The sequence below is a fragment of the Schistosoma haematobium genome, chromosome 4 (assembly GCF_000699445.3).
Source record: "Schistosoma haematobium chromosome 4, whole genome shotgun sequence".
In the NCBI taxonomy this organism is placed as follows: Eukaryota; Metazoa; Platyhelminthes; class Trematoda; order Strigeidida; family Schistosomatidae; genus Schistosoma; species Schistosoma haematobium.
Window position 1 is genome coordinate 26,370,974 of NC_067199.1, and position 27,851 is coordinate 26,398,824.

General features: G+C 35.1%; 1 protein-coding gene across 1 annotated transcript in view; it reads right to left on the reverse strand.

Moving 5' to 3' along the window:
* Nucleotides 1–24,941, reverse strand: part of AG8_2 (Severin) — a 30,287-nt gene extending 5,346 nt beyond the window's left edge. The window contains exons 1-7 of the mRNA XM_051216090.1: nt 24,495–24,941; nt 24,307–24,452; nt 22,054–22,133; nt 13,625–13,765; nt 11,439–11,566; nt 3,052–3,274; nt 915–1,001 (exon numbers count right to left, since the gene is read on the reverse strand). Coding sequence (XP_051066646.1) covers nt 915–1,001; nt 3,052–3,274; nt 11,439–11,566; nt 13,625–13,765; nt 22,054–22,133; nt 24,307–24,394 — 747 coding nt within the window. The 5' untranslated portion in view covers nt 24,395–24,452; nt 24,495–24,941. The remainder of the gene's footprint in view (nt 1–914; nt 1,002–3,051; nt 3,275–11,438; nt 11,567–13,624; nt 13,766–22,053; nt 22,134–24,306; nt 24,453–24,494) is intronic.
* Nucleotides 24,942–27,851: the final 2,910 nt, after the last annotated feature.

Here is a 27,851-nt window from a genome sequence, read left to right on the forward strand (position 1 = left end):
TATTGATTTTACTTTTTGTTCAGTAATTACTGAATGACTAGATTACTATGTATATGTTTTCCTATGATTATAAACTTTTGGTTAACCCATAAAGTACTGTCATTCGACCTACTGTTCCTAAATTGTTGCCAGTCTGTTACCTACAGTTTCCCCTATTCACAGCCACTTTTGGCTTATTCACGTATCATACATGAATTTTGTTATGTCTGAACGAAGATTTAAGAAATGGAAGCTCTCAGAGCTAATTTATGTATCATCCTTATTATACATATCCCTACTTTATAATTATCAAGAGACTGGATTACTGTGTCTATGTATTCTGTTTAGTATAAGCTTTCAGTTAACTCATCAACTAGTGTCATACGACTGACTATTCCTATTTTGTTTCCAGTCGATTATTTACAGTCTCCCCTACTCACAGCCACTTTTGGCTTGTTTGCGTATAATTTATTTTTTATATTATGGTGTGGTGAAGTTATATATGCCTGTATATAAACCACGTTTGTTTGAAATACAGATATGGTAGAGGCTGGTTGTTGACTTATGAACTCAAATACAGGACATAGAGAGGAGCTAGTAAATAGTGAGGCAACAGGAACTTAGTTGTTGACTTGGGGTTATTATTGCTGATCCAGTGTATTTAGGCAAGTTAAAAACACTAAACTACGGAGTAAATAACAGACCAAATTAGAAGGATTCTGAATGGTGACTAGGCACGTGATATTGGTTAGTGGGTTCCAAGTTATAACACTCACCTAAGTTAATATCTCTAAAAACATGAGTATGACTAGACTACGCCGACTAAGTTAATGAATTCTCGTAAACATCTATACAACAAAGAAGAAAACACGCTTTGAAGTGACTTTTACGTCTACTGACAAGACAATTAGATGTTTTAGAAATAAGCAACTTACATGTTCCTCAGAACCATCTTCATCTGTCACCTCAGTTTTACACCTTCCATTTCGATCAGACTCCAGTTGTTGTAAAAACTGACTTGCCTGAATAACATCAAGAATAACAAACTTTATCAATTAAACTTTTAACCCACTAAAAATACATCGAGTATTTTGGAAATATGAATAACGATATCATTGATCTGTTATTCGTAACATAAATTTAAACAGTATAATAGACCTCATCTATCTTCATTATTATACCGAATGCACAGTTGAGAAACTACATTTTGAGTTTAGTTCAAAACTGATCTTCATAATTGTTCAATACCAAATGTAAAATGTGTAATTTACGTTTTTGGAGGTAAAGGCCTTACGACAGCATTAATGGCTAGTAGAAATATGGATAAATGACTTCCTTATGAGCAAGTGGATAGATCTCTGTACTGAACTATCCACTTAATAATATCACTTATCGAGTAATAGTGTTTATTATTCACAATTGATTGATCACTGGGTGGTGATCAATCTCATGCTTGTCTAGTCCCTATTAGTGCAGATCGAATGCTATCGATCATGTTGCAATGTGGCCACCAGTCTAGGTGACTCGACACTGCGGGCACTATGTATTGAGATTAGATGGTGGTTGGAGGTAGTCAACAGGAAACCCTGGACCCGGGTTTCGTGCTACTTGGCACTCGTCAGCAAGGTGTACCTGTAATCTTGAGGGAACTGGTGCTCCCTGGCGGATTCGATCTCGTGTCACCCAGCTTCACAGTCAGAGACGTTACCACTGAGCTATCCGAGCCGTGACTAACCTCCTGTAGGACTGGTACACCTTGCTGACGAGTGCCAAGTAGCACGAAACCCGGGTCCAGGGTTTCCTGTTGACTACCTCCAACCACCATCTAATCTCAATACATAGTGCCCGCAGTGTCGAGTCACCTAGACTGGTGGCCACATTGCAACATGATCGATAGCATTCGATCTGCACTAATAGGGACTAGACAAGCATGAGATTGATCACCACCCAGTGATCAATCAATTGTGATTACATCTCAGTCCTACAGGAGGTTAGTCACGGCTCGGATAGCTCAGTGGTAACGTCTCTGACTGTGAAGCTGGGTGACACGAGATCGAATCCGCCAGGGAGCACCAGTTCCCTCAAGATTACAGGTACACCTTGCTGACGAGTGCCAAGTAGCACGAAACCCGGGTCCAGGGTTTCCTGTTGACTACCTCCAACCACCATCTAATCTCAGTGTTTATTATTATTTGACCCTTCGGAATCAAAACCGACCAATAAACAGAATATTCTTGATAACTGCTTACAACATAATCAATCAGTTAACCTATACGAAATACAAAGACATCAACATTAAGTTAATCTATTTATGTCAGTATATTATTGATTCAAGTGATCATAAATAGTTATTTACCTTATCATTAAGGTTTCATAAAAATATGGTAGCATAGTATACTTGACAAAATTTCAATCAGTTTAGTTAGAAAACAATTAGAGCTTATATACAGACGAATGAGTGACGACAGATGATTATACTCTTGTTTCAATATTTCTTTACATGGACATATTGAAATGTGGAAAAGTATTAAATACAACCTGTAATTTATTCTATCGTCAATAAATTATATAAAATAAGATTATGGTAATCTTTTGCAATTACGTGTCCTATCTTTTGCATAGATTGATGACAAGATGAAATCATTCTTGTGACACACAGTGTTCTTGCTGAATATATATGCATTGATGAGTTTTGCATTTAACGTTCTTCATTTTCGGGTACATAAATTTACTCAAATAGTACAGTTGAAACAAAAATTAATCTGAGTCAACACCAAAAAGTAAATCAAATTCTGCAATTATGAAACGCATTGATACATGAGAACACATTATATACACGAGAAAATAATTGTGTTAAACAAGAACAAAAAAGTAACACTATGAAAATTGATGTACAAAGGAGAGATAACAGACTATAAGTGCTACAAATTAGCCATATAGTTTCGCATAAACACTAGCTATGTAAACAACTTGAGGAAATCAAAGATTGGGTAGTGACATATTGCATTTTCCTTAAGTGGATCTTGACAGATTGATGATGACTTTCATATATAAAAACATTAATGGCCTTACCCTGAATTTTTCTTCTTTAGTGCACCCACGTCCATTCCACTGATATGCTTCAGTACCCATATCCAAAATAAAGACATCTGTTGAATCCAAAGAACGTCTTGAAAATGGCACTTCAATCAATTCCATATTTTTACGATCAACTGAATGAAACAGTAAAAGACGAGGTCTATATTCGTTCGGCTTTACATGATTAAATCCGCTTGCATATCCACCTGCAAGAGTTCTATATTTAGATTATTTTTTTAAAAAAAGACAGAAAGCAGTGAATTTAAAAAGGTTTTCATGATGAACCTATTTCATTAAGTTATCGCTAGCAATTCAAACAAATTCACATGTTTATCGCCTTGCAACAGGTTAGAAACCTACTTCTCTACATATCATTAAATCATATGTTTATTTAACATGCAAAAATACGGGTACAACTGGAGACCAACGTATATAAGGGAAATGAAATAGTGAAGAGAAAGAGGAAGGTGTATAGTTAAAAGCAGATAAATGCACAAAAATAAATGAATCAAAAGTAACAGTTCAATAAAAATATGACCAAGAAGAATTCGTCCAGTTTCTAATATTTTTATAAAGAATTTTAACGGAAACTATAGCAAGATCTTTCGATAATGATATAAGAAGACGAAGATTGGCTTCTGTTTTGAGCCATGTATGATAGTGTCTGAAGTTCTTGAGCTGTACCATCTCTAAAACACTACAGAAACATGTCGTAAACTGACCACTTCTTTGTCTTCCCCGACAAGTCCAAGAGTCGGCTAATAGTGTCCGGTGCGGAAGTCACCAGGATCACTTTGGCTACAAATGAAAAAACTACAGAGGCTGCTGTTTCAAGATGGTGATAATGGTTGAATTATTATCACTGAGCACAAACACACATTGCACAATCTCATTTATCTTTGAGTTCTTGCAGTCCGTTGCTAATGATTTATCAGACCATGAAATTTGGTAAATAAGAATATCGTGTTTTTAATCATAACTACGTAATTATTTATAAACTTTTTTCATCATATGATCTTTTCACTTACGACTAAAGTGTAATGAAAATAGAAAGTTGGAGAAAAAACACTAAAATCTCCAAAATATTAAATTTTCCCACAATGTAATGCCCTGTTGAGTATCTATGAGGAACCAAATATCGGATAGTTTGTTTGACATCAAAATGTAGCTACAAGAATACAAACATTTAGCTTAAAAATAAATTGGTTACTAGTTGAACAAACATTCGGTAAATTCAACGCTCAGGTTTTTGTAACACGATGTGATCATATAAATCAATCAAAATTAATATTTCTATTAAATAACTAATGAATTAATTGAACGACTCAAAAAAAAACTGTTGTTTGTCAATCTTTTTTTCTCAAAGTTGTACATTTATACCAAACTGTAAAATCATAAGTCTAGAGAAAATCTCTATATTCGTCAGAATATCAATACTGTGATTGGTGATGAAAAATATTAAATGACATATGGCATAAGTAAATTAAACATGATATATCCATAGACCTGATAAAGGCAGACATCAAACAAAATGCTTAACTAAACACAATTCTAAACTTTAAGATAGTGACTAACTAAAAATGTTATAATCCTAAACCAATATTATCATTTTATTCAAAACTATTTTCTTGCACACCGGTTTGTCATGATTTTAACCATCCCAAAAATATTTACTTAAACAATAAGACAACAAATATTTTAACCATTACACATAAACACTAATATGTGGACAAAATTGATGTTTGCAGTTTTGTTCTTTCCAGCTCAGAGAAAAGAAACCCCACCCAAATCATTCACCTAAGCTACAAATCTCCTCTACCATCTCAAAAATGGATGATTATATTTTTCTAAAAACAAAAAATCGATATATCATGATTTTCATTTTATTCATATGATTCAAATAATTCCCTATGAAAACTGAAAATAACAGAGAACTAGGTATTTTCGTGCGAATTTATATTGATTTCCGAATGTATATTCATAGATCATGGTGATGACCTATTTGTTTACAATTGTTTCAGCCAGTCTCAAGATATTAATATGATTATTTTGTGTAGAATTGAAGTTGTGGAATACATCCTGACGAAGCATTAGCCAACATAAGTAATTCAGTTTTATTTTGTAAGAAAATAAGAACTGGATTGGTGTACAGAATAGTTTCAGGAAGAATTTACATTATTGTTAAGAAAAAAAAACAAGCTATGAAGTACAAACAACTTTTGATAGATTTATACACAAAAGAAGCTTCTCAAAAGAATGTCATTACAAAACAAGATAATAAAAATAAATAGCAAAGAATTATGGGAAATCCCATTGTTATTTATCAGTCGAAAGTACACGATAATAATTAGTTATACGATTTTGAATAGTTTTAATTTGCTTTGTTAACGATTCATTTGAAATCATTTTAACAATATGTGATTTATTCAAATAAGTTATAGCTGTCCAGAAAAAAATCTCTTCCAAATTGGTATAAGTTAATTCATTTACTGAAGTACACCATAATCTCCAGTTTATGTGTGGTTTATTCAATAATGGTTTAACAAGATTAGCGTCAATATTCCCATGATTGTTATCATTCTCATCGCAAACGAATTTTTCCGAACAAATACCATGATCACAGCCAAGATTTGAAGCAAGTTCTATAAGATTGTAATTATTTATATTATCGTTTTGACTACCAACTCCTAAGACAATTAATATTTGTTCTGAATTCATACAATTTGTTAAAGCATCTAATTCAACACGTATTTCATTCCATCTTTCATTATCAGAATTATATGGATTTATAAGAGATATAGTATCACCATTTTCATTGTTTAACAAACCACTATCTTCTTTTCGTATATCAATAACATAGAACACAATTTGAGTTGAACTAATTGCATTAGTAGTACAATGAGTCAATTTTACACTACCAACTGGTTGTTGATCGGTTATTGGTGCTTCAACTAAACAATTACCAAACAATCGACTACCACCATAACGATACCTAGAACGTATCATATGCTTACGTGAATGTAAAATTGTTGCATTAAAAAGTATACCCTTAGAGTTCTCTTTATCGCTTAATGATAAACATTGTGGTAAACGTAATATAAATCCTTGTCCAGCCCATGGAGTAGTTCTATGCATTTTTTTTAAATTAATGGATTGTCTATTCATTGTGAAAGCTAAATCTATCCAACTTAAAAGTGTATGCATAAATCCTCCAATTAAATGAACTGTATCAATAGCTGGTCCTAATATTATACAATCAAAACAAATCTCTTCATTATTCATTGAATTTAAATAGGGAATAATCCGTGTTTGTAATATTTCTTGTTCCATTTTGTATACGTTAGTGTAGTATGAATATATTTTTTTCATGAAACAAGCAGGATTATTCAATACTTGTGTGATTAGTTCAGTGATTTTTCGATAGTTTTTAAATTTCTGTTGATCATTTTTATCCACTGATTCATTTTCATTGAATTCTATCAATAAACTTTTATGTATCAAATTAAATGAGTTTAATATATGAACCATTTCTTTATTCAACCATAACCAACCAGTATTCATTTCAGTTTCAAAAATAGACAACCATATATATTTGTCATTGCTTATTAAATCATTCCATTGTTGATTGCATAATGTACAAGTTATTAAATCATTTCCATTAAGATATTGAAAAATTCTTAATAATAATTCATTTGGTACCTTGTCAATTTCATTCAGGAATTGAGACATTAGTAAAATTTTCAAAAAATTTTTATGAGTAATTAATAATTAAATTTACTGACAATTTTGATACAATACACAAACAGAAGACCAATAAGATCTCATAAAATGCAATCAAATCAAATCGATAATATTACTAAAGTAGACTACCACTGATTTTGATTGGAGATCAACATGTCATTAACAATATGTTATAAAGCTTTACAATTTATCTATGTAGTTACAGAATAACAATGTTTTAACTTAACAACAGTCTATCTTTTATTGTTGACTAAATGAGATAGTCTTATTATGTTTAGTGTTAGTAAATAACACCCCCTGAGTAACGAAGTGCAATACACAACAACTAATTGACATATAACCATTTTACTTCCACGTGGAATAGAACACGTGTTTTTTTGTTTATATCTGTAAGATTATTTAGAGAGGGGGGATATCACTAAATGAAATTGTTGTTTAACAAAAATAATTATATTTATGATGGAGATATATGCATCAATGTGAATTTTCTGAGCAGCCACATGATTTAAACCAATTAAGTAATCAGTGTTCAACTATTAATTTCTAGAATTTTAATGAGAAAGAAGAGATATCTGAGAACTAGCCAAGGTAAAATAGTTACCTTTAGTTCAAGGAAAAGCGAATATTTGTAGAATGCGATGAGAAGACGAAAGTTATCAGAATTAGGTGATACACTTACGCAATATATTTGGAACAATCTGATCACACACATACTTCCTAAGATATTACGTATGCAAAAATCAAAGGTCAATTAGATAAACTAAAAGGTGAGGGGAACAAAGATAATAATGAAGTACACAATGTGAAAACCGCGCTGAATAGTAGATCGGTATTATCAGGGTTGGTTAAGGGTAAGAACAAATTGCTTTTGAACACATAAAAGAGGTTTCAGTTTTCGTATAGTTAAGGTCTCAATAAACTTTAATCTTCTTTCGTGGAAACTTTTGTACAAAATTGCAGAAGCTGACTTGATATCAATCTTATGATCGGTTTCAACCGAATGTTTCGCAATGGAGTTAGATTTCGTCTATTGCGCGGCATTTCTGACCACTGGAATGCATTCGTTTTAGTAGCCATTTAGGTGTGTGCATCCATCCCTTACTTTCAGATCGCGATTGCTCCTCCCTTTGTACATTTTTCTGCACATACATGTAAATTGATAGGCGCAATGGGATGTGGTAAAATCGCTTACATGCTGTTTCATTTTGGCGAAAAATAAACTTTGACCTTTCGATAATGATAAATTGAGCTGAGTAAAATGTCCGGTTGATAGCTAATTTAAGTATTCGTTTCAACATGAGAAGTATTTGAATCACCTCTGAATGTAGGGTAATATAGACACGCTTTTGGGTGCAGAAAACATTGCAGGTCTAATCATATTGCTAACTTTCCAATGGTTTATGAACTTCAGTAAATAACCGTTATTTATCAATGTTTCATTTAAAAGCTTGAAGTCTTCCTCAATAGTATCTCTAGTGCATATACAATTGATCCTATTGAATAAGCCCTTTATTAATACAAATTCGTACTAGACTGGACAGTGACTATGGTAACTAAGATATTGTTCTGTCCATGTCGGCTTTCCATAGACAGAACGTTTGATGGGACCATCTCTTATACTAATCAGTATGTTTAGAAAAGGGAGCTGATCGTTCAAATCTTCGCATTTAAGAGAAATATCCTTTTGACTTGTGCTGAGTTCAACTAACGAGCGGTTCACATCTTCATGTTTATCACTTGTGACTATGATGTCATCCACGTACCGCTTATAAAGACACGTCTTCTAAATTGAATCTTTAACTAGGGTTCCCACATACCCCATGAGTACATTAGGCAGCAATAGATCTAAAGGACTACCTATAGTGATATATGTATTGGGATTGATTGGGAGTGAATTGACACTATTATTATGATTACAGAAAGATTTTTCCAGATTTTTTCTGATACATCCTTCCTTTTTCAAAATGACAGTACTTCAAAAATCGATTAATTTGAAATGGTAAACTAGACATCTCTGTTTATGCAGCCAATGCTTGAATATGCAGTTCAGTTAATGTGATTAATCTATCTTGGCAATTATTTACATACCCTTTTGTCAGTTTAATAAGATATGAAATATTTGGTTGTGATTTACTTGGACGTAAGTTCTTTTGTAACTGATTTGGGGATTTTTCACTTGGCAAACAGCAGTTGAAAAGTCTAGTTCCACTCGTTCAGATATAATTTTGCACACAAGTTTAACAAGTTCATCTAACCTTTAAATAGGGATTCTTCTTTCCAAATGTTGGGGTGATCCAGAAATCGCTTGCAAAAGACAAGCAAGCATCAAGAAACACTAAGTGTTTCGTCCAATCAGCGTTCATTTGGAGTCTTGGCCAGAAATATCAAGGTAGCGAAATCGTCACATGCGGAAGCTCTGATTGGTTGGCTACTACAGTGCTACTATGTTTGGTAGCATTCCAGAATATTCCAGCGACCCAAGGACATTTAGATATATTATAAAAACCCTATATTTTCTGTAATAAAATGAACCTCGGAGTAAAGTATTTTTCCTTATACTTGCATCTTCTCTCTGGTGTTCAAGTCGCTGTGCAGTTCTAGCTTTCGGGGTACCAGAATAGCTTAGGAAACTAATATAGCGTTCAATCGATACGACTTATCATCAGAAATTTAAATCAATTAGTCCCTTTAATAAATTTAGATAATGCGATAAGATGGCCGCCAGAATTATGTGATATATTTACATTTCGAACAATTGATTGCAATCGGTCATAAGGTTGACATCAAGTCAGCTTCTGCAATTTTGTACAAAAGTTTCCACGAAAGAAGATTAAAGTTTATTGAGACCTTAACTATACGAAAACTGAAACCTCTTTTATGTGTTCAAAAGCAATTTGTTCTTACCCTTAACCAACCCTGATAATACCGATCTACTATTCAGCGCGGTTTTCACATTGTGTACTTCATTATTATCTTTGTTCCCCTCACCTTTTAGTTTATCTAATTGACCTTTGATTTTTGCATACGTAATATCTTAGGAAGTATGTGTGTGATCAGATTGTTCCAAATATATTGCGTAAGTGTATCACCTAATTCTGATAACTTTCGTCTTCTCATCACATTATACAAATTTATCAAAGGGACTAATTGTTTTAAAAGTGAACATGTTTATAGCATAAAGCTATGCGATGTGGTACTACGGCATGTGTTTGTCCGTTCTTTTGGCTGAATGCATATTTTTACACATGAATATCTGTTGAGATTGAAAGTTTGATGAAAATTGCTTCTCTAGTACCTCGAAGGCATTCCGTTGAAAATTATGTTTTAAATCTTTCAGTAATTGAACTTAAAGTTCCAACGAATAATTAAAATTCAACTTTGGGATTAACCATCTCAAGGTCCATCCGTTGGATGTAACTGCACACCAGAATTACTCTTTCCATTTACATTAAATCACTGGTGGCTATCGTTACACATTAACATGATAGATAATGTGATTTTGTTTAAGAAAATGGGCAAATGTAAGTCTTAATCAGAACACCAATACTGGGATCCCATCCCAAGAAGAGACGTACATCTGGGACCAAATGTTTTAAAAATATTAGTACTACTATTCACAGTTAAATGAAGAAATCGTAACTACTAATTTCTTAAAACAGTTCATTGTATTGACCTCTTCGGGCATCACAATAAAATGTTTGATAAAGTAATTTACATGAAAGGAAATAAAACTAATAGGAGTTCCTGCCATACTGCAGAAAAACCCCAGTTGTGATAACTAATTAATAAAACTTCCTATCGATTGTTTCGCCGCCAAATACAAAATATTTAAAGCAATTGGTCCTTTTTATAATTTTTGATAGGACAATGAAAAAACAAAGTTGATCCTAAAAGTGTGATGTATTTGTGCTATACATTTTGAACAGTCTGGTCACTAATATACTTGTCAAGGCATTTTAAATGAAAATTAATAAAGGCCAATTAAATGAAAGTTCAAGTAAATCTTTATGAATTTTCGTACCAACTGCCTTGAAAAGTATGTGTGACTAGACTGTTCAAAATGTACATCGCAAATACACCACACATTTCAGATAGATTACGTCTTTTCGTTATTCTACCAAAATAAGATAATAATAATAATAATAATAATACTGTATCGATGGAATTCAGTCTGAACCATGGGCTAGATAATGTAACATGTAACTCAACTAGTGACTTCAGTAGGTTGGTTATAGCCTAAACACATTAATGAAAACCCATCTGCTTATGGCTTGAAATTTCGTGAATCCCAGTCTCACTGGGATCAGTGAATGTAACAGTAAACTAGTAAGTCCTAAATAGCATGAAGCATAGCATCGAACCTTAGTCTCCAACTAAATAGACGGGTGTACATAAAATATAAAGCTAGAAAAAACTTCGTTAGTCTACTTTACGAAATCGTCCAACTGATGAGTGAGCTTTTCCTTCTTCAGTTTTACAAATCTTGATGTCCAAATTAAAGATTTTCATCGCCTAATGACGTATAAAACAGAGTTAAACGGTTTTTCTGAAAACATATTTTTGGGAAGTTTATCAAGTGAATTTGAGCAAAGATTTATAATGATGTTTAGCTAACAAAATTAAATTTACACTGAACTTACTCAAAGCGATTAAAATAAGTTTTAAACAAATCAGACTCAAATCCGTCAACTTCTCGATGTTGAACTGCTTTATCATCAAGAAAAGTATCCAATTCAACCGTTTTATAAGCTGCTGTTCCGTATTCATCCTAAAATGGGTTAAAATTTTAATTTTCATATCATAAAAATTAGAAACTAAGCTACAACCAATGAATGTATTTTCCAGTACAGCTTTGTAATTATGGATGATGTATGAATTAATAATAATTGCTTATTTCTTCATTAGTTAGTTTTCCAAACGTCCCCTTATCAGCTGTCATTTTGTTTTAAATGTGATCAAAATGCATACCTAGTAAAAATTACTGAATTGTATCTGTTGTAAATGACCAAGTTCATCTAGGAAAACGTCTCTTTGAAATACACTAAACTGTGTTCAAAGTTAAGTTATAACATATCCCAAGGTGTTTCTGTCGTCTGCTGCTTAAACAGTACTTTAGACAACCAATACTTTAATCTATTTTATTCTGATACATTAGTTACTATGATATGGATTTCAAACCCTCCAAACTATGCCATTAATATTTCTGATTAGATACTTACATGTATATCAAGAGTTCCGTATGCTAAGACATAATTTGGAATCATCAACAAAAAGAAAAAACCCATCAATGAATTCTGATCGTCATTGAACATGTTAGGACCGCAACCTCTGCTAGACTAAGTTTAGAATCAACAGGCTCAAATAGTGCCAATACTTCGATGTTCAAGGAGATTAGGTCGTATGTTGTAAACCTTATGTTCGAGAATAGAATGAACACCATAATGTGAGCGTGCGTGTGTGTTGCTGAGATTTCGTAAACTAGGATGAAAATACTACTTAACGTCGTAAAACATTAAAAACATACACTTGTTATCAACACTTCCTGATAATATCTTTAAAGTTGGGTAGAATTTCCATAGTACAGTGAATTCCAAGGATTGATAGTGGCCATGTAGACCGTCAATACCGTTAAAGTATGAAGTTTTAAATACTTGATCGGAATTTAACGAAAACTAACAAGTCTTTGTGAAGAAACTCCTGAGGAATATTCAGTGTTTCAGTGGATGCCTTCATCATTTCCCGTTATTTGAACATAACTACCGTGAGAATTACTTAGAGAGAAATTGGTAAAATGTCACAAAATTCCAGAAAAACCTAAATTTTCATATGCTGATTCACCTAGCAAAAAAACAAACATAATTCTGTCTGATCCTTAGGTACATTGTGGCTAGAAATTGCTGACTGAAGATTAACTTTAGCTACGACATACTGATTTTTTTAAAACAACTACGTCAGGTTGTCTATATCTAAAATATATATAAACACGGGATACAGAGGGCAGCTAGGATGCAGCTGGACGATCAAGACTTCGCAGATGATCTGACTCTTCTATCACACACGCAACAACAAATGCAGAAGATGACTAGTGTAGCAGCAGCCTCAACAGAAGTAGGTCTCAATATACACAAAGGCGAAAACAAGAATCTCCGATACAAAACAACATGTACCAAGCGAATCACACTTGATGGAAAAGCTTTGGAAGATGTAAGACCTTTACATATCTGGGCAGCATCATTGATGAACACGGTGGATCTGATGCAGATATGAAGAGGCGGATCGGCAAAGCAAGAGCAGCATATTTACAAGTGAAGAACATCTGGAACTCAAAGCAACTGTCAGCCAACAGCAAAGTCAGAATCTTCAATACAAATGTCAAAACAGTTCTACCGTACAGGGTGGAAACTTGGAGAATTACAAAAGCAATCATTCACAAGATACAAGTGTTTATTAACAGTTGTCTACGCAAAATACTTCCGATCCGTTGACCAGACACTATTAGCGACAATCTACTGTGTGAGAACACAAACCAGATTCCAGTGGAGGAAGAAATCAGGAAGAGCCGGAAGTGGATATGAAACACAGTGAGGAAAGCATCCAACTGAGCCACAAGACAAGCCCTCACATGGAATCCTCAAGGCCAAAGGAAGAGAGGAAGACCAAAGAACACATTACGCCGAGAAATGGAGACAGACATGAGAAGAATGAGCAACAATCGGATAGGGCTGGAAAGGAACGCCCAGGACAGTGGGTTGGAGAATACTGGTTGGAGGACTATGCTCCATTGGGGGTAACAGGTGTAAGTAAGTATGTAAGCACATAAACTTACCGCAGTGCTTTCACGTCCAATCCAAAAATGAACATCATACAACAGTTCATCACCAACTTTTTCGGTATTTAAAACAATATAGGAATCACCACGGAAAAATTTGCCAATGTCTTCACCCCGAACAACTTCTAACTGGAAATTCTAAAGATATAGTACACAGTATTTAAAAATATTTAACATTTTTATTCACTGATATATTAATAAGGTTAAATTTATAACAGATTTTCTGTATTTTATCATTTGCTTTCATATAAACACTCATGTAATTAAAATTATAGTACGATATGAGCTCACATATTTATATTTTGGAATTTATTTATTTGAACACATAAATACTGGTACAAGGGGGGGGGGGCACAAAATATTTACGCGCCACACAAAACAATGAGAATAGGGAGAAAAAGATGGTGACACCAATTGCATTATCGTCTCTGTGCCTGAACACAAGATGCCGAACCTCTGCATTACTAACATGGTGTTGCCACTGGATGTCAGCAATCCTTTGGAGACAACGATGGTCAAACACAGAGATTCGTCTAACATCCTCAACTCGGAGGTCAGGTTTCACAATCATGGAGCAGAACTGCTCTCACCGGCGCGTTGTAGATCCGATCTGTTACAGCCAGACTAACATCACGAAGGCGCTAAAGATGGCCCAGATTGGCATAAGCCGCTCTGGCTTTCACTATACGTGAATCGATCTCATCACTCACGCCACCACCAGCATTATGCAGCTACCTAGATACACAAACTACTCGACTACTTCTATATGCTCATCATCCAGGGTGAGTACAGGATTAGGATCCTGCCAGTCTTGTAGAAGTACTTTACACTTCGAAGGTGCAAAACACATACCATACCTACGGACACTGATTGCCAACTGATTAAGTGCGGATTGCATGCCTTGGGCATTATCGCACAGTAAGACAATATCATCCGCATACTCGAGTTTTTCTTCAGGCAACAAACCCACACCGCCATTACTTACATCCATCAGAGCTGTTTCCAGAATGTCATCGATAGCAAAGTTGGGGAGGAATATTGAGATTGGGCGACCCTGTCTAACCCCACTGCTTGAATGGAACAATGGAGAAAGGTGGTTATATGCCCTCACTCTACCTGAGATGTTTGCATATAGGGCTTTTAGGATGTCAATAAACTTCTCAGGCACACCCTTCTTCAATAGACAATCCCACAGAACAGTCCTGTCCAACGAATCGAAGGCAGCCCTGATATGAATTAGCACTACGCTTGTTGGTCTGTGATAAGTATGACGGTGTTCTAACATTTAGTGGAGGGTGAAGATATGATCAATACATCCTCGACCGGAACGAAACCCAGCCTGCTCCTCGCGAGTCAATCTTTCTCGGATTTTGAACAACCTACGAAGTATGACGGAAGCCAATAGCTTGGACGCAATCGGAAGTAGACTTATCCCCGATAGTTGTTACAGGAACGACGTGAACCCTTTTTAAAGATAGGGACAACTATCGACTCATTCCATGACGTTGGTACACTCTCTAGCTCCCAAACCTTTGTAAACAACACAGTTAGTTCCTTAGCCAGAAAGTCACCACCATCTTTAAAAAGAACCGGAGGTAAGTCATCTGGACCCGGTGATTTGTAGCGCTTCAAGAGTTGGAGTTCCTTGCGGACTTCCGCCTCATTTGGTGGATCAGTCGTCACCGGCCATGGAGGGCAGGACAGTCCGACCGATGTTGCTGGAGCAGCAGGCCAGTTGAACTGCCCTTCGAAGAATTTTGCCCATCGTCCAAGACGTTGATGGATGTTAGTGACTGGCATCCCGTCATCCTCACAGATTGTTTCGCTCACACCAGACTTCTTGCTGTCAGTGGCTCGGATGATTTGAAAGAGCTTCCGGTAGTTACCAGATGCAGCTGCCACTTCCAGCTCATTAGCACACTCCGACCACCAGGCTTCTCGGTCCTTACGCAAGCCTTATTATTATTATTATTTACTTATTTTAACACATAGATATTGGCACAAGGAGGCACCAAGTACATATGTCCACACAAATCTCATTTGATATGTGTGAGGGCTGTGATACTACCCGGGTGCCCAAACCGAAGTAGGTAGTTTTCTTAGCAGGCCACACCCGGAGCCTTCGACCTGAAGGTCTGATCCACATGTCAGTGGAGCATCGTAAGGAGATGCAGTCCCATGGTAGCCGGTGACCAACAATTGGTTCATGCGCCATTTGTTCCCTCAAGATACTGGAGCCCATGTGCACCATTGGTTTGGAATCAGGGTTTCCCAACTTCTCTAGGTGGACTCTCCGTGTCCACCAACCCGGTTAAAGCGCCGGACATTCGTTTTTCGTCCTCTCAATTTCGTAAACAACAGTAATGCCTCGAGAAGGCAGTGAGTAGGACTTCCATGGCAGTGGTTGTATGAACGTGGCCATGTGAGAGCATTTGGAGAGGGAGAGTGGGCTCTCCCCACTCTCGGCCGTACCAGAGCATTTGGGGGCAAGCTTCGCCCGATTTCATTACGTAACAGCTTTCGTTTGTGGTCAAACTCACGGTCATTCGGAGTAGACCGACGGGCTTCGATGAGTTGTAAGGAGCTTGAAGAAACCCAGTGCTTATAAGCGGGACGTTTTGCGTAGCCGCAAGAGGCTTTACTCACCATTTTGATGGCGTCATGCAGATGCAATCAATGCTCATCTACACTTTTCGGTGGGATGGTAGCTAGCCTAGAAACTAGCTCGGTTGGATACTTACTAGCAACAAAAGTTGCAACCAATGTGCTGACACCAATCGTTTGGTGACGATCACTTCGTTGGCCACTGAAAAGTAAGGTAAGATTGACGCAGACCAAGGCATGGTCAGAGTCCAGATAGGTACTCCAAAAGGAGCGGCAGTCTTGTACACAACCACCGCAGTGGTAGCTGATCGCGATGTGATCAATCTGAGTCCAGGCTTGAAATGCAGAGGGAGGACGTCAGGTGGCACATCGGCGGTGACTGTGCCGAGAGTTAGTGCTAGCTAGAAATAGGTTATGGTCTGTGCGCAGTTGCAGTAGGCGGTCCCCGTTATCTGTCCTGCGGCCAACAAGTCCCCGTCGGCCACCTTAGCGATTCTCTTCTGTGCCTAGACGCCCGACCTGAGCATTCAAGTCTCGGGCTAGTAATACAATAACTGTCGAACGCACTTTCTGGAGAACAGTTAACTGGTGGCAGGATTTTGGGAACATTACAGTTAGTACAAAAAAGGGAAATAGTATTCAATTACAAAGAGAACGATAAGAACATGCATACTGAACAGTAGCATGAACAAAAAAATGAGTCGATAACAAGGATTGGTCGTGTTTCTGTGACTGATGAGATCCCATGATTTTCGGTCAAATAAAAAGGGACCATATGAGTCTTAGGTAGTGGGGGGTTAACTCGAATATTATTAGTTGATTCACATATAGCGATAGAGATTAACACTATCTAAAGAGCGTGTAACCGACCTCTATTGAAAGTCAATGCACAGTACATATCATCGCTACTTAATTAATTCAGTTTATGGTGTGTTCCTAAACGGGTAAATAGAAATTTTTAGTGTCTTCAAAAGACCAAAGAACAAACGGGTATATATAGACTAACTGCTTGACTGTAGCCTGGCCAAGACTGTTAAACAGTTTGGAACCTTGCTTAGGAAAACTATCAACGGAAAGAATTATTCATACAAATCGAAACGCCAAGTTATGCCCAAAGATACTGAAAAAGACAATTTGTATCTGAGAGGACAAATTTGTTGTGGAAAGCTTAGTAAACGCTGCTCAGAATCTACAAACCTCTAGTCGGGAAAATCTCAAAAGTAAACTATGCTGTTAAGTGCATGGCCAAGGCGAAAGTGTAAGCTTCATATAACTGAATGATACTAAAATTATTGCAAATGATACAAATCAGAGAGGTCTTGGATATATAAAACGGGAATACCAACGATTAAAGGAAATAAATTAGTCTATATTGAAAGTAGACAAGAGGTCAAAAGCAACCTTTTAAAAGAATATTTTGTAAAAGAAAAAGAAAGAACAATAATACGACTAAAAGAACGAACCAGGACGCAAATATAGAGATAGACGAATGAGGTAAGTGGTTTGTTAAGTTGAAGAAGTATCACTCGGCATTGTTAAAAGCTATGGGAATGACTAAATATGGCACGAACTACTGCTTATTAGTAAGTAGTATAAAGTGAGCAACAGAGACAGGTGAGGAAGGACCGACGTCACGAAGTAACAAGCTGATTCGATATTTTAATCCCTGTTGATCAGTATACAGAATCCACCTTTATAAATCCAAAGAACCCCACTTTCGTGAAGACGGTGAGCTTAATTCACTTCAAAGTCTTCATCATTTACCCAATAAAATGTACTATTCTTCAGGTTTTACTTAAAAGAAACTATATCAAGGTCTTTCGTGTGTTTCGACTGAAGTTGATTTGCAAATTCCCATATAAAATCCGTGTGGGTATATATTATTCAAGTGACTTAAAAACTTATAGAAGCTCTCTTATTTATAACGGTCTGTATCAGGAATCCAAATCCAACCCTAGATAAACTTCTGATGAATTTACTAACCAATGCAGTTGGCTACACACTTAATGTTAACGTTATAGCATGTTAAGTAATGAGGCAGAATTTCCCCTAGTTCACGTTCTAATTCAAACTATTACATGGCATGAGTAAACCAAGTTGGGAGTTTTAGCCAATTACTGTACAGACTGGTTCTTATTTGAAATACTTTGAATAATGTCATGTGCTATCTGAAATTTAACTTCAAGACTTGTATTTCAGTGGGAATCTTCTAGAATTCGACTACATAAACTCTTCACAAAACAAGAAAATAGGTTACACTAACGCTGTAAGAATTAGTTGCTTGGTGAGGTGTCAAGTAAGTCGTTCAGTATGTTTTCCTGAACTACATTTCGGTTGTGATTAGATCCACAGACGTTTTTAATGAACATTGCATTCATGCTCAATATGTACACTGAGAAAAATATTTGTTTGTACTTTTTTGGATTTAAACTATGAAATAAGAATTCGCTTAGTTTATTTTCTTGTCTTCTAGTTTGTATGATTCGTTATATTATGTTAAAAATCACCAAGGACGAATCCAGTATAAATGTATATTATCTGTTCAGCACGTTAATAATTCAGACTTTTCTACAGACAAAAGATCTATCAGTATGTGGTTTGTCCTGAAAAAGATATCGTCCGAATGTTTAACAGAAAACAAAACAGGCGTCTTCTTACGTATATATTCATTTCCTTGCTACTACTTCAAAAAAACTGTGTATCTGCAAACATCTAATTCCACTTTATCCGACAAAAGCTGTTTATGCTGAACAACAATGAGTTATGTCCATTCTTCAACTTACTATCATGTATAAGGATTTATTAAACATTATAATTTTTCTGTTTCCTAGACTACAGTGAATCATCGTATCTCGACTTGTCTACTAAGAAGTCATGCAGTATTGTTTACTTGATGGCTTTCTATCAGTGTCCTGACGGTCTTCTTTTTTATCAATATCAAAATAGGATACCCAGAAAAGACAGAGGGTTTGCCCAATTCCACAAAATTTGTCCCAACCGGTTAAATTGTAGGGAGCGAGAACAACAAATATTTTAAAATTTGGTATGCCAATTATGTTTCTTTTGTTGTACAACTTTCACACACATGTTGTTATCAGTAAAATGCACTTATACACATGAAATCTTGTGAGGAACGTTTTTCTTAAATTAGATTTTCTGTTTGAAATTAACATTTGTAAGATAGATTTAAGCCACGTGGAACAAAATGAATTTACCCGATCCCTTAAAATTTGTTGTTCTTGTTTTAAAAAGTATTAAATGTCATCATAAAGGAACAATTTTCCATAGTAAAGATAGGGGATTAAATGAAGATTAAGGTAGATAAATTGTTGAGAATGCTATACCCTCAAACACAACGTGTAAAAAAGGAAATTACTTTTAAATCTACACATCGATCTGAGGTGATTTTCATCCAATTGAGTTCAATGCATTTTCGTTGTACTAACTTATTTAGAGAGAATCCTATTCACTGAGATTCATTGTATTTTCAGTTGTAGTCAGTTATTTTATTCTAAATGCATTTTCCCTTGTATCAATTATTTCGTTGTGATTTTGTGTTCAGTGAAAAATACTCAGGTTGCGGTGTGTGCTACTGATATCGACAGATATAAGTAGTATGTATCATCAATCGAAAGTGAAATGCCTGACGGCAGGGGGTTAGGAAGATTGAAGAAAAGTGAACGAGAACAGAGAATGATTGATGTGGAGACGAAAGAACAATGAAGTCTTGGACGATTGATTGATATTTTGTAAATAGTCCTCAGATTTCACTAAGATTTTCTGTAATTTGGTATTCAAATACATTCGACTATTCCCACTTGTGTTCTCCTTCACGACAAGGTGAACAAATTCTGTAGTTAATAATCACTGAATCGATTAATAACTGAATTAACTTGAAGGTTATTTAATCTCTCTGGCATAATGGATTGCTTACTCTGATTAGTGGGTAGTGAAGAAGAGGATAAAGTAGTCTCATTCACCATACTGAAGTCGAAGTTGTAAATTAATAGATTATTACACGAATGTATTCTAAACTTACATTGCCTTATCGGTGGAATGGATGAAGTTAATTACACCAACATTGTTGGGTTGATGAATTACGAATGTACAAGAGTTTATTTCATTTTATCACCTAATATATCATACAGTTATGAAAAACTACTTCTCATTACATCGATTAAATTTATCAGAGATCAACTTTTTTAAACACCATTTATTTATCATCCTTATGACCTTTAACAGACTATATCAAATAAACACGAACATGCGAATAAAATGTACAAAATGACCAATTTTGTGAATGGTAAAGCTTTTTAAAGTCTGTCTTTGTATCTAATAACTCTGCACACTTCACAAGATATGTTCTTGACTAACTAATCGTTCAAAAATAAATTTTGGTTACATTATCATGTGCAGGGAGTTGTACAGTCCTCTCTGGTTTTCCATGGGAACTTAATATATTTTAACCGGTGATTCAACCCACTTATAAACCAGAAAATTTCTCAACTAAGTTACATCGATTTATAGAAATTACACCAAAACGAACAGATGAATTCATCTCGTTAAGTTTTACTACTACATCACATTCTAACTCAATGTCAGTTTTATTCAGTATTACTCCTGTTTCAATTTAGTATGAAAATTAATCGGCATAACATTCATTTTATTTCAATGTTACATTTATTCGGTATAATATTCTTTTGTATTAAATTGATGTGAATTTCGTTTAGTATGATATTCAGCTTGTACTTAGTATAAACGTTGGTGCCGAAATCTGATTTGGTATTCCTCCCAATTATTTTATAATACATTTCAGATGACTGATCATCAAACGCCCGTAAAATCAATCAAACAAAATGATTGTATTACGTTAGCGATAGTCCTGTTTTTTTGGAAAGTCAAATAAATCTGCTCCTACTATCAGCCTCTGCCTTCTTCCTTGTGTCGTGGGAATCGTACTGATTTCTTGTTTTCAGTATCAGTTTTCGAAACTTAACAGTTAGGTGTAAGGTAACCGATGTGTGGTGACGAGAGTGAAATGTGATTGGTCATTGAGCGTGGACAAACAGCTATCAAGCCTACTACTGACTATGATTTTCTTTGCTGCATTCGATTTCTACTCCGTACTCGCTGAGAGTGACTGTTTGAAATTATGTTGGGTAAAGTGTTGTCTGGTATTTACTTTGGTTCTCTATTTTTGGTCATGAGTCGCATATATGACATAACGTGATCTAGTTTCTGTATAGGGTGCCGTCCAAGTATCCAATCTAGCGTATCGTGGTATGCGGCAGAGAAAGTAACCATCCGTCATATTGCTAACAATTACAAATATGAACTTGTTAATTTTGCAGAAATCGTAATTTGTTATTGAGGTTTATTCCAGTTATTTTAACCACCTTCAAATAAATAATTTTTCCTCAAAAACATGTACGAAGAATTTTCGTGGTGAAATAAGAAGCCTCTATAATTAGTAATACGTGAATTGCTAATATATGGTTTGATACACTATTTCTATTGTGTGATAATAGTCCATTATCACAAACATCAAAGTTAATGGGATTGATGAAACTAGCCTAATTAAAGAACGAAAACTCTGTCGTATACTACCTGCTACAACAAATGCTTGTCACTAACAATAATACGTACAGGAGTGCAAACATGTCAAGGTATGTATGTAGAAACAGTGCATCAAGTTTAGCATGTTAACTTTTTACCTAAGTCGTTATGAAAAAAAAAGCCAAAATAAGCTGAAAAGAACATAAACAAATACAATAATTAAGAAACTATTAGAGATAATCACTAGTAAAAACATCGAAAATTACTTTTATTCGCCAGACCATTAGAGTAGAGGAGGCAATCTTTCGTACCGGTCCCCATGCTGGCTCTTTCTCAGCAGATTCCTCTGCAAATAAATCAAGGAAATCATATATCAACACTTTACTTTCTCATTTATCCATTAAGCTTTAAACATATAACCAAAATCATTATAGGTTACTAGCTTTTAGTATTCAGAACATAATCTACTTAGTGATCGCTGCTATAAAAATTCTGAACCCAATAACTGTAATGAAGGTAAGCTTTTAATGTAACACCTGTAATTTAGGGAAAGATAAAATATGCTTTTGTAGAAAAGGTTCTTAGGAATGCTAACAGAAAATATAACCAAATTGGCTTACTATTCATATTAAACTACCAAGGGTTCCATAGACTCCTTTATTGAGTATGGAATGCAAACTTAATCCACTCGTTTAAGTATTTACTCTTGATACGCTACCAAAGTTTGATATTTATTTCAACTCCACTCATTAACATCGTATCAAGAAAGGACTGTCGATTTAAGTTATTCCATATCCTATTCAAAAATATATGTTTGATCGAATAATATCAGATGAATACAATTATCACAGTGATACGTTGATATTTCAACAGTCGGTTAAAGCATAGACGATCATAGAGACTTTTGTAGTTTACAACATAAACTGGTTATGCAAAAACAGGCATTGGAGAACAGAGCTTTGGATGGTTGTTTATCTGAGTGCATGACTGCTTAACGGGGTACACCCACAGCACTCCGCTGAAGATTGAACCCGGGACCTCCATGTTTCTTGATGAGTATGTTATCTTGATACTACGGAGTTGGTATTTAATAGTTCATAGTTCTAACGTCAGTCAATTCATAATAATATGCGACAAATGTCCCCTGCCACTGGTGATACCTGTCTCGCGTTTGACATTGTGGATTATTTTTGAGATTGGGAACACGTCTGTGTGATGTAACAACTAATGTGAAGTAAGCAGCTTATGTAACCACTAGATTTAATATCACTATACAGTTGAGGTGCATCAGCATTTGTAATGACAGATAGGATGAGCTAGATTTCCATACCACTAAACGAAGTGTACTTTCAGTTAGACATATACACATGAGATAGGCTGTACGCTTAGTAACTCATTTACTTACTCTTGATACCCCTCGTAGAGGGGCATCGGCTTCCCACCAGGGTTCTCAACCCAACTCTGTCCTGGGCAGTTCTTTCCAGTTGTTCCTAATGGCTATTCATTTTATAATGAAATCCTCAGTTTACCAAATAAATCAGCCATTTGCATGTAAATGGCTAACATTTTATGTAAACCGCTCTTTATGGTGCTATAACTTTGTACATACAGTGTTTAGTTTTCATAGAAGTACAGCGAAATTTGTAGTTTCTGACACCAACAATTGCTGTACAACTCGGGTCTGATATGGACATATGGTGATTCTTAAACTGACCGATTTATTAGATCCACCCACTGGCTGTAAATGACGGAATACTTCACTGTTAACTGATTATTATGTAGCAAAGAAATAGTCATCATGTCTTGTTTATGGAATAATAACAAACAAACCAATAAACATTTTAATTTCTATCGGTTGGCATCCTGAACAGATTCATTATCAACACAAACGTCAAGATACTAAAATAAATAAAAGTATGTTGTCAAATCCCTAAATTATGGATGACCATACGGATTATTTTGAGGAATAAGAACTAGGATTTAGAGTGAGAAATTAGAGTTAGGAATTAGAATCATGGTTTCCATCACTAAACGGTACTAACCATGCTGCCCAAATGTTATCTTGCCATTTTGACGAATGGATTTCACACCAATACAAGATTCATAACCTTAAACCTGATTGATCCGTCTATAAACCAGTCCCGCAAGTTTTTACCAACTTTTAAGCCGAACAATCCTGACTCTGTCTGAGCCCCTAATTTATAATTCTAAACTTTCCTCGTTCATCTATCATACCGGGACCATGCATCCCTAAGAATCTTGTTATTTGTCGTAAGTGGTTTCGTAACCGAACGCTGTTTCCGAAATAGTTAATAAGCAGCTCAAAGCCGTTACTAAAATATGGTTCTACCGCACCAATAATTACTACTACCATCTTGAAAATCATAAACTTAATTCGTTAGTGATAGCAAAAGACTAGACATTAGGTAACACAAAATAAAAACCGAGATCAAACCACTAATTACTAAAATGGTCATATGGATAGACTTCATTATTGCTATCGATATTTTAATACTCACTTTTTACAGCTCTTTCTACATCGGACCCGAAAAGTGCAAGGTTAGTGTCCTTCCAACTGTACACCTTCTCGCTCACAAGACAAGCCATTTCATAAACAAAACGAATTAATGTTTACCGTCCAAATACCTGGGTTTAAAATTACTTTCTATGGACCAATAAGATTACAATTATTAGTTAAATCGATCACTTAGACGCAATTGGTTAACCAATGAGACATATGATTGGTCACAAAAATTTCAGTGTCCTACTTTAGTGTGGTAACAAAAGTAATGTTCACGAAAAACCAATAGTAATTTAGATGTGAGTATGCAACTTCAGTGAAGATTCATTTACATCACTCGGTCTTGAGTATGTGAAATAGTCTAGTAAGGACTGTTATTGTACAAAATGCATGTGGAATTGTTGATGTAAGGCTTCATTCAACCGTTTTCGAAATAGATTGTTTGTTCAGATTTGGTGCGGCAACTAAAAATTTGGTATCATTACCAAGGTTTAGCATAATAATTACAAATCAATTTAACATTGGACAGATTGTTAATAGCAAAGTAATAGGGCATCTATGATATCCAAATGAGTAGAAACTAGGATTCCTGACGTTTTGCAATTTAGTTTAAGTCCCTTCTCCAGAGAGTTAACTCACGCTAATTTGTTTCAGCTATTTACTTGCTCTCTGAAGAAGCGATTTAAACTGAGTTACGAAACGTCGGAAATTCCAGTTTCTACTCACTAAGAGTTCACTCAAACTGCAGATTTAGTGTACTTCGAACGTGAATGAAGCATTACTAAATTCACGCCCTTCATTTTCTGTTTTAGGTTTTTAACCTACAGAGCACATAATACACTACATCAATAAACAGAGACTGGTTAATGTTGTGAAAACCACTTGTACTTAATTCATAAACAATGCAATTAACTTAATAGTTTTTTCAGTCCAGCGTACAATTAATTTTCAATGATCGGCTTAGATGCAGAACAAGTTTTAACATGTTATCATTAGATAAATAAAGAAAATGAATTCAAGAATCTTAATAACGCAATCAGATGACTAAGCTTATAAGGACTAAGCTGATCAAATTAGTTTTCTAATTGGGTTATTGTGATTTATCAAGGGGATTAACTGGATTGAATTAGGGAACCATAAAACAAATCAACAACTCCAAAATAGTTAAATAAAACTTGTTTATACTTGGACTTGAAAGTTTAAGATTATGACCTTATCACGTAACACAATATGAATATTAAACAAAAACACGAAGATTTCAATTTCAGCTTCAATCGTTCCCATGGCGTGTAAACTTACGTGACAATATTAAGGCGGCCTGCTTGAGCATCTGGGCTACCTGTTCCTGCCATCTAAATATTTCAACAATTTATCTATTTTTGTTTGTTTTAATATATCATTATGTCTATTAATCGCATAACCTATTCTGCTGCGTTTCTAAAAAGTGTACAACCTTTCGTTGTCAAAGTTACAAAAAGCTCAGTAAGCGAGAATGTGGTTGCTGGCAATATACAACGAAAAAAATGTACATTATTCAGATATTCATTTACTGGACTGTTAAGATCTAACTGGCAATCACTCGATATTTATCGCCAGGACCGACCAGGAAGAAAGAAACGGAAACCTGTTGAAATACTTTGCGCTGAGAATTCTACATTGTACCAAAAATATAATATTGAATAAAGCTAATAATAATAATAATAATAATAATAATAATAATAATAATAATAATATATTCTCTGCATTTCTACCATGAGAAAGGAGTAACTATCATTAATTACCTAGAAATGTTGCTCTGCACGTAATCCTAAGCCATGTTTTGGATCAAATGAGGGAATGACTGCTCCGAATGAATAACCTATTAGTGTTAATCATCCCCTACTTAGCAACAAGATAGATGAATAGTTGATCACGAATGTTTTCTGGATATTTGTTCAAACTGTAGCGAGTTTGTGTAGATATTTGAATTCAATGATTAAGATCACGGACTAATCTTAATTAGACAACAACTGGAAACCAAGAAGCATTGGACAACTGTCTCATTCTGGTATTGGGCTCATCAATGCGAATCCGCGACCCTGCGGGATACTGAACCCATGCCCTCCGATCTCGCGACGTGATCGCTGTGAGACCGAAGGTCCTGGGCTCGACCCCTGGTGGCAAGGTAGTGGTTACGCATGGACGCGGAGTTCAACACTAAGGTGAAATAAATGTCCAATGCTTCCTGCTTTTCCATAGTTGTTTAACTGAAATCAGAGAACTTTTCTCCAAAAACAGATTAGTCGGAAAATCTAGAGAAATAAGTACTTGGATAAGGCGATATTAGGTCAAATTTTTATTTACAAAAGTTAAAGAACTCCAGAATGAATTATGTTGACCTTTATGGGTGTGTTTGTTGACCAAATATCTCAGTATAAAGAAACGAAATTTTATTGAAGGTTTATTAGTTAGTTGGAGGTGTATCCGTGATTTCATTCCAAGTTAACCTTATTAATTTTAAAACAATTAGTCCCTTCGATAAATTTCGATAATGCAATTAGTAGACGAAGTTTATCAGAATTATGTGATACATTTGTGCAATGAATTTAGAACAATCTGATCACATATATACTTGTTAAGAACATTTATAAGGGTAAGCCATAACAAATAAAAAAACATTAAAGTACACAAAAACAAATGTGATTACCACTCTGGATAATAAATCAGTATTACCAGGGTAGGTTAAGTGTAAGGACAAATTATTTTTGAACACATAAAGGGGATTTCAATTTCCGTATGGCCAAGGCTCCAATAAATCTTAATATACGTCCTTGAAGGCTTTTGTATAACACTACAAATGCTTATTTGACGTCAACCTTATGACCCGTCTCAATCAAATGTTTCGCAATGGAGGATGATGTCTGTCATCATGTGATCTTATTTGACCATAGGAATCCATTTGTTTCTGCAGTCACTTTGGTATGTAGGTATCATTACCAAGGTTTGATTTTGTAATTTTGAATAAACTGAGCACTGGGTAGATTGTTATAAATAAATAATATATTTGTAATAGTACTATTGTACTATTTAAACCTGGATTAATTTTAATTTGGTTATTTATTCTTTGAAGAAGTGACTTACACTAAGTCACGAAACGTCAGAAAATCTCATTTTCTATTCATTGGGATATTACAGACATATTATTTATCTACATTTTGGTATGTGTTCACCCACCCTTGATTGCAAATCACGATTGCTCCTCCCTATGTACGTGTTTCCACATATACATGTAAATTGATAGACACAATGGGATGTGACAATCGCTTTCGTGCTGTTTGGGCTTTTGGTGAAACACAGACCTTGTCTTTTCGATAATGACAAGTTGGGCTGCATAACATGTCCGGTTGATAGCTAATTTAAGTCTGTTTCAACATGAGACTATTTGTGTCACCTCTGAATGGTAACGTAATATAAACTCGCTTTTTGGGTGCCAGAAGCGCCATAGGTCTAGTCCTATTGCAACCCCTCCAGCGGTTTGTGAACTTCAAAGAGTAACCATTATTG